The sequence below is a fragment of the Sinocyclocheilus rhinocerous genome, unplaced genomic scaffold (genome assembly GCF_001515625.1).
Source record: "Sinocyclocheilus rhinocerous isolate Xijiao unplaced genomic scaffold, SAMN03320098_v1.1 scaffold1085, whole genome shotgun sequence".
Lineage (NCBI taxonomy): Eukaryota > Metazoa > Chordata > Actinopteri > Cypriniformes > Cyprinidae > Sinocyclocheilus > Sinocyclocheilus rhinocerous.
In genome coordinates, this window is record NW_015659401.1 from 905205 (window position 1) to 923773 (window position 18569).

Sequence of the window (18569 nt, forward strand, 5' to 3'; positions counted from 1 at the left end):
GTGTATATATGTGTGTGTGTGTGTGTGTGTGTATTCCCCCAAAATCCCACTCTTTCTTTATAACATTGAACTGATGACTGATGACAATGTGTATAAAAATTACTGTTACATATATTCGCTTTTTTTATATTGCTTCAAATAATTATTAGACACCATAACAAAGAATTTATCTTGACTAATGTGTGTGGTTTATGACCATACCAGAATACTGAAATACTGAAAAATGTCATGCATACAGTGATAGCAATGCTTTGTTGTGCTCTTGGCAGAATACAAGATCATTAGTAGATTAATAGAACTGACCTTTTTCCAGTGATCATAAGATCGAAGGCCTGGTTAACCTGATCTAGAGTCAGTCTGTGTGTCACAAATTCATCCAGCAGAAGCTTCCCGCTCATATAATCCTGAACCAATTTGGGCACTGCCTCAACACTCTTCCAACCTGTCAATCAAATAGGAAGAACAGAGAAGTTAAATATTAATTATTTGCAGGTGTTTTCCACCAATGAACAGTAAAATTAGAGATGACTGTAAAATGATTAGATTTAATTCTCTGTATCACAACAACCTGGTACTGCAGCTGCAACATATACATTAGAATGCCATCATAAGATATAAATGCATTTAAATTTATTAGGTATGCTTTACCGCCAAAATAGGAGCCTTTCAGAGATTTTCCTAGCAGAATATCCTCAGCGACCAGAGTAAGTTCTCCCATCTGTGTCCAGCCCACCATCACACAGACTCCCCCGGCAGGACTACATGCTTCCACAGCGGCCCTCTGATTGTAAGATTGCTCTGATTGGTCATTATATCAGTTCTATGATTTACATATGTGACTATGTGGTAATTTGACTTGCTTTTGCAATTTGAAATAGACCTCTCTGACCCTAAAGTATTGCTAGATACAAGATTCAAGACATTTGCTTTTCAACACTAACTTACCATTACTCCCACATTCCCCACACATTCAAGAGAGAAGTCAACGCCACCATTAGTCAGCTCCCTCAGCACCTCCTGAATGGGTTTACTGTGGTCTTTAGGGTTCACAAACTCAGTTGCTCCAAAAGTCTTGGCAATCTTAGACTTGTCTGGGTTGATGTCAACGGCAATGATCCTGGAAGCACCGGCAGCCTTGCATCCCATGACAGCTGCCAGTCCAACAGCTCCCAAACCAAACACCGCACATGTAGAGCCAGATTCTACCTGTGGAAGACAATGCCAAAAAAATATAACACACACTACACGCTGGTGTGATGTTATTTCTATTTTACGTATGTATTGCTTTATATTCCAGTGGAAATCAGACATCACACACACTTTGCCTGTGTTCACTGCTGCCCCATATCCTGTAGACACTCCACAGCCCAGCAGACAGACTCTGTCCAGTGGAGCGTCTGGGTGAATCTTGGTGACATTGTCCTCTGGCACAACAGTGTATTCAGAGAAGGTGCTGATACCAATAAACTGGTAAATCTGCTGATTCTTGCAGGTGATCCTACTGGTGCCATCTGCAAGAAGACATTGCTGAGTTTTCTTCCTAGGAAATAAAGAGGGTCTAAATGAATTTGGCTTGGGGGTTTTTTCACCCACCTCATGAATATAGTCTGAGTTCAGAAGAAAAAAAAAAAAAGAACATAAATCACACAAACATCACTCAGTAGTAAGTAACATTAACTCACCAATTTTTGGTACAGAGGTTTGTCTTTGGATTCAGGCAGCGTTCACATTGTCCACACTGTGGCACGACTAAAGGAATAACTTTATCTCCTATAGATAAATGGTTGAATGGTAGTGCAGTGTTTTGAATTAGAGCAAAAATTTCCATGGTGGAATTTTTGTTTACCTTTAGACATCTTTGTGACACCTGGACCAACACTCTCCACCACTCCTGCCCCCTCATGTCCCAAGATCACAGGAAAGGGCTGGGGATTCATCGTTTTACCAACCTCATGCAGGAAAGTCCAGTCTGTGTGGCATACTCCAGATGCTACTATCTGACATAGGTCAACTGATAGTCATTAGTCTGACACATAAATGCTGCCTCTCCATTAATACAACATCACAATAAAGTGTTTATGCAAGTCTACATATAAGTGTTATATGTAAACAGATTGTATGCATGTTATATCACACATAAGTTCAAGTTTATAAAAGTGTTATATTTAAACAGATTGTTTGAATGGCTAATGAAGTGTAATGGACCTACTGTACCTTAATTCGTACTTCATGTGCTTTGGGAGGGGCAACCTCCACTTCCTCAATGGATAATGGTTTTCCTGGTTCCCAGGCCACTGCAGCCTTGCACTTTATAACCTTAGAGAAAAAGAAAAAAATTAATGTGATTTGTTTCATAGTCTTAAAAAAAACATTCATCATTCTTTGATGATAACTATTTGAGGATTGTCTTCCCCTTATGTCCTTACCTTACCCTCAGTTTCCATGGTAACCACACACTTTTAATACAAGGAATTGTTTCCAATTTTGTCTATAAACAGGCTCCTAAAAGAACATGAATGACAATTAAAATGCTAGAACTGGTGTTAAAGTCTCTCTCTCTCTTCTTTTTGTACAAGGCACTAGCAACACAAAATTGGCAAAAAATTAAACAGTATATAGGCAGCGTAGGTTGGAGAATGGCCTGTTTCAAAATGTTTGATGGTTCTAACATTACATTAAAACATGATGTATGTAACAGTGTTTTAAATTAATAGTAGTAATATAAAACATCATAAAAAATATAAAAAGCATATTGTGGTAAAAGCATATGCTAATTTTATGGCTAATTATGAAAATACATATTGCTTTGCTTTGTTGCAATATTTCAAATATTTGTGAGAGCATATTACCACCCCACTTTAGCTTAACATGTTAGAAAGGAGACAGTAGCTTTCATTTAAAGTGGGTCTCTTTTAAAGCTATTCTGATAGATTACCATCATTAAGCATTTTTTTTTAATATCATACATTAGTTAAAGCCTAGATTCCACTAATATTTGTATCTGTGCACACAGGCATGACGTTGCATATGGTATCATATGTGGTACTCACCCCTGTTTGGTGTAGCAATAAGTATGCAAGTGCACTATATTATGTTGTATTCATTCAAGTTTTCATTACAAGCATGCAACACTTTTCACAGCAGAATGGTGATGTTTCAAATACAATTTTTTGTAAACAGTACACATTTCCTAAACATTACAAAAAAAAAAAAACTAACTTTATCTTAAAGATCAGTTCAGGTATAAACCATTGCCTAATATTTATACTGACACTACACAAATACATTTTCAAATTCATTTACATTTAGTGGATTGTGAGATCCCTCAAAGCTAAAATGTAGTTTTGACTAGTTCACCCTATTTAAAACACATTCAGTAAAGCAGATTACTGCATGCAGATTTACAGTTTGCAAATGTTTGTATGCTATTAATAACTTACACGAAGAGCTGTTTTTGTCAGGGCTCGGGAGAGGACCTGCTGGTACTAGTACTTTGTACTAGTGCACAGCTGCTATATGATTATTCAATACATGTTACTGGCTGATTGGCCAATACATCAACTGAACAAAGTCCTGCTTGCATGTGACCCACAGATAACTATGTGTCAACCTCCCTCTTCCCAACTGCGGAAAAAGCAAAACAAGTTTTAATTATGATCAGCATGTATTGAAGCCCAATGGAAATTTGCAACACTTAACAAAAGGTAATTCAATGACTGTAAGCCTAAAAGAAATAATAAAATTTAGACCAGCGATATTTTACACTGTGTGTCTCAAGGCACACAGAAGGGATAGATACTCTTGCTGTACAGTGTACATTGAGAGAAAAGAAGTGGCGTAAATAAGGATGTTTTGCAGTGCAAGCTTGCCATCTGCTGCTAATAGAGAAGAGATACAACCAAATCAAATTCAACAAACTTGGCTTTATTGTGTGGAACAGTTTCTGATCATAACAGACATGGTCCGTGTATTCTCCTTGAGAAAATAAACAAAAAGAACAAGCAATGCTTTATTCTGTGACTTTTCCTTTCCTTCTGTACCTTTCATTCACTGTGCCTGTGTGCTATTGCCAATACATACAGGCAGTAAAACGGGACCTTTGGATTAGCAGAAGATAATCATTGTCTAAATATAGACCTATCTATCTTTTTCTTGGTAAATATTGTAAAACAGTCTTTTATATTAGTCTGCAATGTTCAAAATGACATTTAACTGTCAAAATAACACACTTATGCCATTGATTATGCCTTTCAGTTGGATAGTGCATGGCCTTTAGAGAGGTAGAGGAACCCACCAAAAGTACTTGAGTTGTTTGAAGGATATTGAGAATCATCTCCATTTCACATCTTAATCACTGTCCGAATACTGCGAAAGAGAGAAACAGATTAACAAATTACAGAAGTTTTTGCATGTTTCATGCCTACAGACTTTCTATCGTGGGATTTGAAACTATAAATAGAGAGAGAGAGAGAGATAGTTCACCTTATGTATTTTATAAATGTATGTCATTTTGTATTTTGAATAATTAATTCATGTACTGTATGTTTCTGTTTTATCTCATCATTTTTAATCATTTTAAAATGTAATTTCAATCTTCCTGTGAAATGGCAGACTTCTCAAATTGTTTAGTCCGCTTAAACCCCGCCCCTCCACAATCACTTTTTTTTTTTTCAATAATCTGTTACACTCTGTAGGATTTCTATCGAACAGACACAGATACGCCATTGAATCAACTCATCACGAGGTCTAAACTAATCATCACTATCACGTGACGTCAATATTCTGAGTCAGTTCCTGTCAGCGCCTGGTCCTTATCTACTTAGAAGAGGGATAATAACTAACTCAATCAGGAGAACGACAATAGATCTTTTCTTACAACACTCTCCAAGTAGATATAAATGCATACCGGAGATCTCCAAAATGGGGCGTGAACTCCAAAAGTGGGCAGAACCTCCAAAATGGGGCGGGGTCTTGCTTTATTCCAAGCAACGGGGGCGTCCCGGGGCTCGAAATTCGCAGGGTAGGACGGGGTAGCGACGCTGGGTGTAACTAAAAAGATGCCATTGTCCGGTGAGGTCCGGTTGGGAAGTTACGGAACAATCCCATATCGCATAATCCCATATAACCCAACAGTTAATTATTAACTGTTTATCTCCTGAACTGCATCTTTCTTTACCACGCTATTCAGCGCCAATCCCACCGTGCAGTCAATTTCACTGGTTAAGGTTAGGGTCAGGTGTGGGGAAGGTTTAGGGGTTAGCATTTTTTGTAGCATACATAAGGAAATCAACACTTTAATTGACACAACCAATAAAATCTTTAGAATCAGCTGTGGGGCGGAGTTTGCACTGAAGTGGATTGGGGGAAAAAAATTGCACATGCGTGTCACGTGCCTGTCTGTCAATGGGAGGAAGCCACGCCCTATTTTGGAGCTCCCACCCCGTTTTGGCGTTCCCGCCCCCATTTGGAGATCTCCAGGCTGCAGTTATACTTCTCACACGGGCCGAGGAGAAGCACCTTGTTTAGTCCGCTTAAACCCCGCCCCTCCACAATCAAATTTTTTTCAATAATCTGTTACACTCAGATGTCTGTCACAATACAGAAGAAAAGATCTGTCGCTACTTTAGTTTCATCACGACTTTAAGATAATATTGCAATGCCATATGTACTGTGAAAGAATGCATTTTTATTTGAATATATAATATATGAATTTATTTATATAAATAAAAAATATTTTTATAAAAAAAAACTGACCTTTTTCCAGTGATCATGTGATCAAAGGCCTGGTTAACCTGATCTAGAGTCAGTCTGTGTGTCACAAACTCATCCAGCAGAAGCTTCCCGCTCATATAGTCTTGAACAAGTCACCGCCTCAACACTCTTCCAACCTGTCAATCAGAACAACAACAGGTTAATTACGGTCAAATTATTAATTTTTCACTTTAAACAGCTCACACTACACTAAATACAGGGAAAGTTGACCTGGCATTTACCTCCAAAATAAGTGCCTTTCAGAGTTCTTTCTATCCAGGGGGGCCAGAGAATGTTCACCTCAATCCAACCCACAATCACACAGATCCCCCCTGCAGGACTGCACGCTTCCACAGCAGCCCTCTGGTCAGAGGAAATTGTAATAGTTCAATTAACCACAGGGCACATACAGTAAATGACTTTCGTCTACATGGCTATTTGACTTGCTTATATAAATGACACTGAAGTTAGAATACTTTTGAAAATTACAGCTCTACTAATAAATTACAGATATTGGAATAATAATACACACTGATTATTGGAACACACACTCAAGAGAGAAGTCAACGCTACCATTAGTCAGCTCCCTCAGCACCTCCTGAATGGGTTTACTGTGGTCTTTAGGGTTCACAAACTCAGTTGCTCCAAAAGTCTTGGCAATCTCAGACTTGTCTGGGTTGATGTCAACGGCAATGATCCTGGAAGCACCGGCAGCCTTGCATCCCATGACAGCTGCCAGTCCAACAGCTCCCAAACCAAACACCGCACATGTAGAGTCAGATTCTACCTGTGGAAGACAATGCCAAAAAATATAACACACGCTACACGCTGGTGTGATGTTATTTCTATTTTACGTATTGCTTTATATTCAATTGGAAATCAGACATCACACACACTTTGCCTGTGTTCACTGCTGCCCCATATCCTGTAGACACTCCACAGCCCAGCAGACAGACTCTGTCCAGTGGAGCGTCTGGGTGAATCTTGGTGACATTGTCCTCTGGCACAACAGTGTATTCAGAGAAGGTGCTGATACCAATAAACTGGTAAATCTGCTGATTCTTGCAGGTGATCCTACTGGTGCCATCTTCAAGAACACCCTGTTGAGTTTTCTCCCTGGGAAGGAGAGAACACTACAGTTAACCTCTATTCAAAAGCAGATGTTAAAAATACATAGTATTTACAATAAATAAATAGTGATTTTATTATTATCATTAGTATTATCATTAGTAGTAGTAGTAGTAGTATTCTAACCAGTTTTTTGTACAGAGGTTTGTCTTTGAACTCAGGCAGCGTTCACATTGTCCACACGGTGGCAGGATCAAAGGAATTACTTTATCTCCTGCAGATATATTAAAATAAAGTGTTCTGAAATGCTTACACACTTCTACATTCATGTATCTAGGAAGAACTTTAATTTACAGTATAAACATTTCATATCTTGTTAGAAGTAAGAAGATTAAAAGTGTTTATGATGGATTTTTTGGTTTACCTTTAGACACCTTTGTGACACCTGGGCCAACACTCTCCACAATTCCAGCCCCTTCATTTCCCAGGATCAAAGGAAAAGACCATGGCTTCATTTTAGCAACATCATACAGGTAAATCCAATCTGAGTGGCATACTCCAGATGCTACTATCTGAAAAGAGAAAATACTTAATATTAGTGAAATAAAATAATACTTGGTCCTTTGAGAGCACAATAAAAAAAGTTGTAATACAAATATGAATTAGTAATTTTAAAAGTAATTTTAAATAATGGAGAAGAAATATGTGAAAGAAATATTCAAGAAATATGTGGTTATTCTCTTACTCTCAGGCCTATTTTTAAGTTGTCTTTTAATTTTAAGTCTACATTTATATCTAGCCTAACATGACAAATATAGTGTCATGGATCTACCTTAATGCGTACTTCATGTGCTTTGGGAGGGGCAACCTCCACCTCCTCAATGGAGAGTGCTTTTTCTGCTTCCCAGGCCACTGTTGGCTTGCACTTTATAACCTTAGAGAATAAAATTAAATATATGCACTACCATTCAAACGTTTAGGGGCGGTAAGATTTTTTGTTTAACACTTTCTTTCAACAATGATGCATTAAATTCATCAAAAATAACAGATAAGACATTTATAATGTTAAGAAAGATTTTTATTTCACATAAATGCTGTTATTTCTGTTCATCAAAGAATCCTAAAAATGAATCATGGTTTCCACAAAATATTTACATGCAGCACAACAGTGCAGTTTTGAACACTGAAAATAATAGAAAATATTTATTGAGCACCAAATCAGCATATTAGATGGATTTCTGAAGGATCATGCTGTTGTTTAAAATTGCAATATTTCTTTTTGATAAAAAAAAATCAGCCTTGTTGAGCATTAGAGATTGTTTTCATTTGCTACAAAAATACATTCATTTCCTGTCATGTCCTTATCTTACCCTCAGTTTCCATGGCAACGAGACACTTTTGATATAGTGAATCTTTCCACTGTGGTCTTTCGTCTGCTATAGACAACATTGCAGAGACAGAACATTTATGGCAGTTAAATTGCTGAAACTAAAGCAGAAATAGTCTGATGATTATACAAAAAAAAAAAGATTATTCATGTCAAGAATCGTTCACTGCCTACTAATTCTAGTACTCAAGTGTGCTACTAATTTCTATTTGCTTTAGTTCAACATATAAAAACAACATTTTAACATTCCAAAAGACATTCAGAATGTCTCAGAAAAGGAGATGCATTGTATTATTGCTCTTCGCTCACTCAATGATTAAGCGATAAGCAGTGTTGTTGGTACTCTTCTGCTTTGAATATTCAGAATTTGGGACGCTGCAGGCCAAACATCATGTGATTGGCTAACCATCCTCCTTCTGTGCAAGGGTGGTGGAATCAAAACAAGTTGGAACGTGATCTCCATCTTGTGGAGCTGTTTGGAAACGACGTTCAACTTAAAGCAAAAACTCATCCCAAAATGTCATTTTTTGTACTCATTTATACCCTCAGTTACTTGGTCTTATAGCGACTTAGGAGTCCTCTTCACTACTCCTAACATTTCACAGATTCAGGAGCTAGTTTTAGAGCTAAAACACTTTGTGAAATACTCTTAGAGCAAAAATGTAGGAGTCCTACATTTAGGATTGACATGCCCATTATTTTTAAGATTTTCTCTTAAATCAGTGAGTTATGATCTACTTTTATCCTTAAGATGTTTTGTGAATACGGGCCCTGGTTTACAACAAACCACTTGCCACAATAACAAATGTAGTGCTTATACCCTGAGTGAAGGGAAACAGGAGGACACTGATGGCTTTATTAGCTGTAATTGTGCTTTTTGTTGTAAGATGCTGTAGCACATTATCAGCTGAAGGTAGATTAAATATTAAAAATTAAAAACAAAGTTAAATGTTTTGACTGATCTATTGTTAACTGACATTATGATACTGTTACACCTCTGGGTGTGTGGGCCTTGCAGTTGCTGTGCTTGGAAAGTCAACAGTTGCTCTACTGCAGACAGTTATGTTTTTTTTTTTTGGTGAAAGCAACAAGTGTATGATCAACCTTCAGTTTTGTTTTATACCTAGAGCCCTTGTCCTCTAATGAAACCAATAGTATAGACACCACTTATGGCTTTGTAGCCTGTGTGATTTCGGTGCTGTTGTATGGAAGTTACTTCATTCCTGTTAAAACAATTGATACCAGTGATGGTGAGTTTAACCTTTATCCTCCAAACCAACATTTGAACAACTATAAAAAGCATAAATTAAAGCATATATGTGTGAGTGAATAAACATGTTTAATATGTACAGATGTTATTTAAAACAGATTTACCTCTCAGGAAATATAACAGCTGTCCCAGTTGTGAAGTTTATTGGCCTCGGACTTGGAATTTTGCTTTGGGGATCCAGTGGATTGCTAATTGGATGGGCAAGCTCAAGGTAACCCGGACTGATGTTTGACAGAAAGGGCTTTAACTAGGGATGAATTGAATTTTCTGATGTAAAACTTTGGAACATGGATTTCCATGCTGGCCCAGGCTAGTTGCTGACATGAGCATCTGGAAAATATTGAGAACGTTTGCTTGATGCAGCTTAAGTCATTGCTAAATATGTAATGTTAAGCAGTTTATGTCAGATAAAAGATCATTTTGACTTGAGTTTAGTTTTTAATATTAGTTGAGCTTCTTTTTAACTTTAGCTCATCTGTAATATCAAGTAACAAGTTCTGTGATCTGAATGTTTATTTGAAATGTCTTTTTCTCAGAAGTATTGTGCTGCATTGGTTTAATGCACTTTTTTTTTTTAATCTTTCTTTATAACACTTTAGATTGAGGTTCCATTTGTCAACATTAGTTAACTACTTTTGGACTAACAACATAAAGTACTTCTAAAGCATTTATTAATCTTAATCTTACTAATACATGATTAAAATCCAAAGTTGTTAATATTTATTATTATTGGACCTGAGCTCACATAAACTAACAATAAACAGTTGCATTTTTATTAACTTACATTAACAAAGATTAATAATGTAACTGACGTATTGCTCAGTGTTGGTTAATATAATGGGACCTTTATTGTAAAGTGTTATCCATGTTTTTAATTAAAGGCAGAGGTAAATTTACCTCTTAATTCATTCCTTTCGAAGTTTGGCTGGTTTGGTCTGCATCCAGAGGAAGTATCCAAGCCGATACTCAATTATTGTGGAGCTGGTCTTTGTCTGCTAAGGTAATCAGAGAGCAGACAATGTGATATCCTTAAGCATCAGTTGTGTGCGTAGTATTTGGAGGTAGACCATTAAGAGGATGTTTCATTGGTTAATGAAGGTTGAAATTTTACAAAGTAATGTTGTGGTCATTCAATAAAGAAGGTGCTTTTAAGTCCACAAAAGGAGGGCCGAAACCCACACCAGTGGAAAGGAAATGCTGCAGGCACACTGCTTTAGACTGTATTTCCATCCTGAACATATTTCTAGTTCACTTAGGAGTTACACCTCACAGAGATCCTTTTGAGATCAAAGAGCTGCTGTCTTGCTCGCCTAAAAGTTTCTCTGAAATTGAAAATGCAATATACTGCATAAGGCGGGATAAATCTCCTCCTAAGACCTGAAGTCACATTGTATTGGATCCACAGTTCTATCTGATTTTATGGGATATGGGAATAAAAACATCCTTAGCTTTTATTTATTGTGAGAGAGAACCCTTTGGATCAGCATTTATGTAACACAATCATGTCTTTGTTTCAGTGCCATCATATTCTTCTTTGTGAAAAGTGATGTTCAGAAACGTACATCTACTGAATCCATGCCTTTGTTGATTGATGATAGGGTATAAGTTTGTTAGGGCTTTTCCACATTGAGAGCTTTTTGGACGTTATGCAGAATATTGCTTTGTGTATTTTATCTTAGATACACAAGTCTTTGCTGAGATTTTGTGTGTACGTGAATTCACACGTCTGTCTTTAGAGGTTGAATCCAGACAGCGCAAGCCCCAGTGATTCATGGGTGGACACAATTTCACCAAAGAGCAAGAGAGCGCTGTAAGTATTTGTAGGCCCTCCAAGTTCCATTCTTTTTGCAGTTTTTCTACTTGTAGTTCATCAACACTGTACTGGAAAATCTGAATTTGATGGCTTCTACGCTAAAATATTCTTGCACTTGTTTGTGTTTTTTTTTTCCTAATGCATTTTTAAGTTATTTTTATATTACATTTTTGAATTTACATCTATGGTCTTTTCAACTTTAGATTCTAGTATTGTGAAATCTCTGGACAATAAAGATCAAATCTATGGAATATGTATTTTCCATGATATCCTCTTGTTACAGTGGCTGCATCTTGGCCATATTTTCAGGTGTCCTTTATGGTTCTTCTTTTGTGCCCGCTTTATATTAGTATAATATTTATATTATATTAAAGTCCATGCCACAACCAATTCTAGTATGTTCACTGGATCCAGTCAGAATGGTATGTGTGTAAGCATGATTAAACAGTTATGTTAAAAAGCATTTAATGGGCTATTCTAACATGTTTTGCCATCCATTACAGAAATTGACTACTGCTTTGCCCATTACAGTGGTATTTTCCTCAAGAGCACAGTGTATTTTCTTGCTTACTGTGCAGTCATGAAGAACAGGCCTCGGATTTATCCCAGAGCCATCTTACCTGGTAATTAATTTTGCTTTCCATTGCATCATCTTTATCTTAACTTAAATGAAAGTACCATGTTGCTTTGTAATTCCACCACAGTTGTTACTATATTGAGTTACATGTATACAGTGTACATTTAACCACTGACCACTATAAATGTGCGATATAAAATATTCCCCCCGACATTCTATTACCTTTCTGCTCAATATTGTGTTCCTGTGTTCCTCATGTAAGATCTTCCGTGCAGGTTTTTTGAGTGGCCTGATGTGGGGATTAGCCACATATGTCTGGCTTATGGCAAATTACTACCTTAGTGCAGTGATCACATTCCCTATAATTAATGCTGTAAGTATCATGCAAAAAAAAATAAAAATCTTTCATGTTCTTTTTCACCTTGCATTGCAAATCGTATGTAATGATCGTATGTAATGTGTTCTATTTTGCTTTCAGGGTTTTGGCTTAGTAGCTGCTCTGTGGGGAAGTGTGGTATTTAAAGAGGTCAAAGTAGGTAACATAAAGCTATTTGTATTCATTCAGTGTTTCGGAGGGCATTTTGACATGACCTAGCTTGACACTTTTTTCCAGTTGAATAGGAGTATTTATGTGTTGATAGAACAGTTTGTATAATGTATTGGAACTATTGCTATTATTTTGCTGTTGATTCATTACCTGTAATAATAATGGAATAAAGCAGAATCAACTTCTGTTTAGGCCATCCTAACAAACTGATTTTATTTATTTAGGGACTTGGGAACTTGCTGCTGTTTGCTTTGGCATCTTGTGTTGTCCTGGCAGGCTCCCTGTTAACTGCCTGTTCAAAGATCTGAGTCTGTATGTTATGTTACCACAAGGTGGCAATGGTGGATCAAGCTTTAAAACAATGTTCCTGCCAAACTTTGCAGTCACTGAACAGTCTTATCACTTGCATAAGGCCTCTGCTGCTTAGTAGCCCTTGATGTAATTTGCACGTTTCTTGCTCTAGCATTTTAACTGCTGTCAAAATGAATTCTAGGTGTTGTGCAAGCTCACGTGTATTTGAATTAAAACGTTTTCCCTCTCTGGCTAGGCTAAGTATACAGCTTTGTGATTATATTTGTTGTATTTATTTAACTGAGTCTGAGGCTTTTCATGAGGGTCCCCATATTTTCTGACCAGTGAATTGTCATGACAGACTGACAAAGACTTGACAAGCACTTTTATGTGAATATAGTGTAGAGTACAGTCTAAAGCTCTACAGTTTGAAATAATACGTTCCTGATGTACTTAAATGACTACATAGTTTGTAGTGGTGTTGTGCCTGTATTTACACCAGTAAATTCAAGTACAGAACATGTCAAAACAACATTGTTTACAGGCAGGTGTGCACAGGCAAATTCTTCTTGGTGGAATATGCTATTGTAATTCATTTTAAGGTCTTCCTGACAGACCTGAGTGTTCCTGTTTTTGTAATTTATCAGCAACTGTTATAAAAAATAAATAATAAAATAAACCAGCCTAAGACAGTTAGCTGAATTAAGAGGGTCTCCCAGCTGGGCCAAGCTAGTGGTCAGATGGTTTAGGTCAGACATGCGCTTACAGTGAGACCAGCAGAAAAGTGTCTAAAACCCTTCTGAAACTTGTTTTCCAGCAAGAGTAGTGCAACTTGAGAAGCTCTCACCCCACTAAGAAAATAAACATAAAACATATACAACATAAATCAGCCTTATGTGGTTTGCTGGTCTTATAGCTGGTTTTTCTCAGCAGGGCTAGCTAAATAATGAAAAATATATATTACGTGGAAAAGGTGACTATTAGTTCTGTGTAGTTTGCAATTACAGCGTTCTAGTCTCTCGCGTTTGCACTGTAGATGGGGCGTAAGGACAAGCGACATTCTTTCTCATTTGGGACTGTTATCTCAGCTGATCCGGCTTCGGGACAGTTGTCTCATTCATGCTGGAGCGGTAGCGCTGAGCGGATCATCTGGAGCTCCTGTGTGCCATCAACACGAAAACGAAACGAACACTATTCCAACGTGGATAACAGAAAATCGACTTAATCATGCGCAGACACTCGTACCAATGGATACGCATTCGACGCGTCCTGGAAATGTAGGGGACACTTTGATTTATTTGTCCGTGTCGTTTTTGAAAGTCTGCAACTGTTGGAAATATTCTGCTGTTAGGAAGTATTTGATTGTTGCTGTTGTGTGTTTTGTTTATTTGTTTTTCACCGTTCATGTCAGTCGTGCGTCTACTCGCCAGGACAAACGTCCTGATCTGTGGACTGGAAATAGCGTTCATTCTCAGAGTAAAACTGGCCAGGACCCCGCTGATGGGGAGGTGAATGAATCTGTGAGCACGACCAGGTCTAATGTGGTGTATATAACGCTCAAATTTAAGCGACACAAACCGGCCATCATCAGGGGCACAGTGCGACCCAAACTCCGGAGAAAGAAAGTTAAAGTGAGACAGCAGGGTAAAGCGAAGGACGCGGGACACAAAACCACCGGTAACACACGACTGGGATATTCTGAGCTTGATGGCAGTGACACTGGCTATTCATCCATAAGGATATACAGTGAAAGAGCTCCTCCATGGTTCAGCAATGACGATATCACTGCCATGCGCTTTCTATCCGATAGTAAAATTACGCAAATTGATGAAGTGGCACCTGGGGGCTTTTCTTCTTTAATTTTGTTTAAAAGTGCGACAAATAGCACGGACGATGTTGATGAGTGTCGTAAATGTTGCGGTATTGTCAAGCGACCCTTGGACATGAGTGAGGTGTTCGCCTTTCATCTGGACAGGATTTTGGGACTGAACAGAACTTTGCCAGCTGTCAGCAGACGATTCCACTCTCTTGGAGGTAGTGTACACTGTTTTAAAAAAATGTTGTAAATAAAACAAAAGAAAAATACTGTTTCAGCCTTTCTACTTCAGAAACTTAAAGTGTAATTCAGTGTTACTTGCCAGTTCTTTGCAATTATTTGTGAAATTTGCTAAAAATGTTTTGAGTGAAAATTGTTTCTACCCCATTTTTAGTGTAGCTATTTTTTCCTTTGCATTTGTATTTATTCAAACATAAACCTTTTATATTTATTTTTTGTCATTGTTTATATATGTTCTATTTTGTTTATATTTATTTTGATGTTTTATTGTTTTTAATTATTTTAATTGCAGACACTACATTGTATTTAACATTGGATTAAGTTAGTAAAGAATATAGTATTTGGATACATACATCACAGTTAAAAATTTATAATTGCATTAGATAAGAAAATATCAATATATTAAAATGTCAGTAAATACCAATTGGCATTATGACTGATGCTGACTTAGTGAATGTATACATATTCATCTTGTTTCAGATGGTCAGCCTTGTCCAGTGGTTTTGTGGGATCCTTCTTTAAGCCCAGTAGTAGATCAACCCTCTGAGAGGTTGAACTGGGGCTCATACCAAACCTCTCTCAAACACAAGTGCTGGCATCGGGGCGTCATACCTAAACCAGAGTGGAGCTGCACCAGCATCCACCATCACGAATGGAGCAAGCTTGTAGTCTTTGATTTCCTCCTGCAGGTACTCCACTATCATCTTTCTGCGTTGCTGTTCTGCGTAAACTGTAACTTTGTTGATAAGTAACATTTGTTCAGTAAAACATTTTGTTATTTTAATTTAAATCCTTAAAGCAAAAAGATTGTGTTTCTTCTCAGATTTATGAACGTCTAGATAAAAACTGCTGTGGATTCAAGCCTCGCCCAGAGGACACCTGTGTTGAGCTTGGTCACCATGAAGAATGTAGAGACAAGGACGTCATAGAGCTGACACACATAATCCACCGTAAACATGACCCACACCACCTGGTTTTCTTCAACAACAAGGGCTACTTTGACCGAGATGAGGGGAATCTGAACTTCAGGCTACTAGAGGGAATCAAAGAGTGAGTAAAATTAGCAGACCTATTTCACATGTTCAAATATGACCACTTGATCTTTCATTTGTGTCAAAAATGACAGAGATTTCGCAGAGATACTATGCAAATGTTCTTTTTAAAAACAGATCATTCACACATACTTGTATTCCCTTTCAATTAAAATGTCTTGCCAGTTGCAAAGATATAATTAATTGACAATTCAAGCTTACAAACTCTAAGAAATGAATCCTTACAGTTTGTTTGTTTGATTAAATTACAAGTCCACAGTTTATCGGGTTTACATAGATATTATGGTTTAAATAAATTATAATTTTGGGCGTCCTCTTTTCTCGCTCTTACTGGACAATCTGAGGTGGTTTGTAATTGCTGCAGGTAAGACTGCAACTAAGAATTAATTTCTGTGAGGCCACAAGTTTGGCCTTTCAGTAAGCCAACACCTCCACAACAGCACTGAAGACGTAAGCAAATACATACGCCAGCAATCTGACACGTGCTGTCTGAACTAAGGGATTCTGCTGGCAATGCTGCTAATGTGATACCTCTGGGAACGCAAGCTCACTTGTGCAATAACATAAGAAAAAAATGATGGGCCATTGCTGTGTTTGAGTATCACTGATTGCACGTTATCTGCATTACAGCTGGGTATTACATAATATGTCTTTTAGCAATACAATTTAGTTTAAGGGGGTTGTTAAAACAGTATATAAATGATATTTTATGTTGTACTTTTTTTTTTAAATGTGGTTATTTCCTCCAAACATAGTTTGTTTTAATAATTTTTGAGTGCATTACCATATTCCTTTAATACGTTTTCCCTTTCAGGCTACCAGATCAGTCTGTGTCAGTGTTGAGGTCTCAGCGTCTCAGGGAAAAGCTCCTGCAATCGCTATTTCTCGACCAGCAGTACTGGGACAGTCAGGGTGGCCGTCAAGGCATTGAAAAACTCATTGATGTGATTGAGAGAAGAGCCAAAGTCTTGCTCACATACATTAATGCCCATGGGATTAAAGTAGTACCTATGAACTCTTGACAAATGGAGCTTAACCTTTCAATGTGTAAGACGAACCACCATCCTTTTGGTTTCCAATGAGTGTTGATGTTTTCGACAACGAAGACCTGCTGAAATGAAGCTCTTTCAGTCAAAATTCTATGCACTACAGAATTTAAGAGAACATTGGGGTGTTGTAAGCGCTGCTCCCATTTAAGACAAGAAGAAATGATAGTTCTTCAAATGCTCTACCCAGAGTCCAGGGCTATTTTTTGGCATCACTGACATTCCACAAGTTAAAGGCACTGTAAGTGATATGATCTGTTTTGATAACTTCCACCAGCCTTAGCTTCTGAATTTGACTGCCTCTTATGTCCAAAATCCCGCCCAATGACATATCAGCAAACCTGATGTAAGCAATCCAAATGCTCAAACTGAGTCCTTTGGTTAGTTACACATTGATATCTAACAGCCAGTCTGTTTTAATGTTTACAGAGCTATACGTTTGTCACAGAGAGCAGTGCGATTTCTCAGGATACCTATTTTAGTTACACTATACATCAAAGAGTGTGTGCTATTCCATAAACACCACTAAAGCACTTTCAATTCCAATTTTATAATCAATGAATGTTCCTCTCAATAAGTAGTTTCAGTCAGTTATTAATTTCAACTAGTACAGATTTGTAACAATATTTCTGCTATAATCTGCACATACATATGTTTTGTCTGCTGTGATGAAGGTGTTCATGATGATGGCTCCAGCATCATTGTTAAATCTGGAAATGTTGCACTTGTGTACAAGTTGATCACCATGAAGATGATATGAATCTTCTTTCATATGAATGGCAGTATTCACTGTGCCCTCAGAAGTGTTTATTTTTGTACTATATTGTTTGCATTTGTAAAAATATACATATATAGAATTAAAGTGTTACATATCAGTTAATCGTATAATCATTTCGATATTACATGGATTTTAGCACCACTGTTTGTCAACTTTGAGAAAACGTGAAAATCTTTGAAATGGTTTGAAAAGTGCTTCTGTATTCACTGTAGCCCCTGAACAGCTATCATGTTCATGCTAGGAATACTTCAGTTTGAGTGCAGCTGAGTTCAGCTGTCTTTTTTCTTTGCCGTTCTCCTCCTCATTGGCGTTTTGGTTTGCCAGCCAACTAGCCAGTCAGTTCTTAGAGCCTAAATGACCCCTTTTGAAAGTGTACAGACGTACTTACCCACAGAAATAAGCTCACACAAGGGTTCTTTTATGAGTGTGAAAATACTTAATGTTTGGCAGCACTACCCAGAATGCATTTTAGATGCATCTGCTCTGCACAGTGGACTTGCTGTGTCTTGCCACACTCTTTGCCAGACAAAACCAAGTCATTTGGAATGTCAAATCACCTCTGCCCATCTGGATGATATGCAAACACATGTGTAACGCTCAACTGCTAATGTTCGCCATCCCTACTAAAGCAATGTCATTTTCCATCCTGCAGATGTTTTCTCAATAGAATGTTCAACCGAAATAGTAGTACAGATTTTTTTACACTGTAAATCCACAGGGAAGTGCTGTTTGCATCATATCAAATTCAGCGTACCATAATAGGAATGGAAAGAAGCATATTTTGAGAGCTGATTTTACATATGAGCAGTTTTATTTCAATGTTCGAAGCGTAATGAAATTCTTTTCAGTTGACACAATGATTCCAATCTAATAACTTCCTGTTTCTTCAGTCAAGTTTAAAAACAGCGTAAAACATGCCAAGTTACTTGCCAC

General features: G+C 37.4%; 3 protein-coding genes and 1 pseudogene across 4 annotated transcripts in view; 2 read left to right on the forward strand and 2 right to left on the reverse strand.

The window, feature by feature from the left end:
- LOC107723801 (alcohol dehydrogenase class-3-like) overlaps positions 1–3496 on the reverse strand; it is a 4255-nt gene extending 759 nt beyond the window's left edge. The window contains exons 1-9 of one of the 2 annotated variants that reach the window (XM_016532500.1): positions 3441–3496; positions 2427–2502; positions 2215–2316; positions 1847–1997; positions 1683–1770; positions 1321–1540; positions 946–1206; positions 649–781; positions 304–442 (exon numbers count right to left, since the gene is read on the reverse strand). In XM_016532500.1, coding sequence (XP_016387986.1) covers positions 304–442; positions 649–781; positions 946–1206; positions 1321–1540; positions 1683–1770; positions 1847–1997; positions 2215–2316; positions 2427–2444 — 1112 coding nt within the window. In that variant the 5' untranslated portion in view covers positions 2445–2502; positions 3441–3496. Of the gene's footprint in view, positions 1–303; positions 443–648; positions 782–945; positions 1207–1320; positions 1541–1682; positions 1771–1846; positions 1998–2214; positions 2317–2426; positions 2503–3440 lie in introns of those variants that run through there. The other variant, XM_016532501.1, reaches the window with a different exon arrangement.
- Positions 3497–4276: 780 nt separating this feature from the next.
- Positions 4277–8669, reverse strand: LOC107723792 (alcohol dehydrogenase class-3-like; annotated as a pseudogene).
- Positions 8670–9550: 881 nt separating this feature from the next.
- LOC107723794 (transmembrane protein 144-like) lies at positions 9551–12721 on the forward strand. The gene is given in 10 exon segments (XM_016532495.1): positions 9551–9687; positions 10396–10476; positions 10994–11075; positions 11213–11286; positions 11573–11627; positions 11630–11711; positions 11793–11912; positions 12142–12239; positions 12345–12398; positions 12638–12721. Coding segments are annotated over 10 exon segments (867 nt in total).
- Positions 12722–13791: 1070 nt separating this feature from the next.
- Positions 13792–17758, forward strand: LOC107723805 (protein FAM198B-like). Its single transcript, XM_016532505.1, has 4 exons — positions 13792–14738; positions 15241–15449; positions 15584–15810; positions 16627–17758. Exons 1-4 carry the CDS (start codon positions 13952–13954, stop codon positions 16832–16834), a joined length of 1431 nt encoding a protein of 476 aa, XP_016387991.1. The 5' UTR covers positions 13792–13951; the 3' UTR covers positions 16835–17758.
- Positions 17759–18569: the final 811 nt, after the last annotated feature.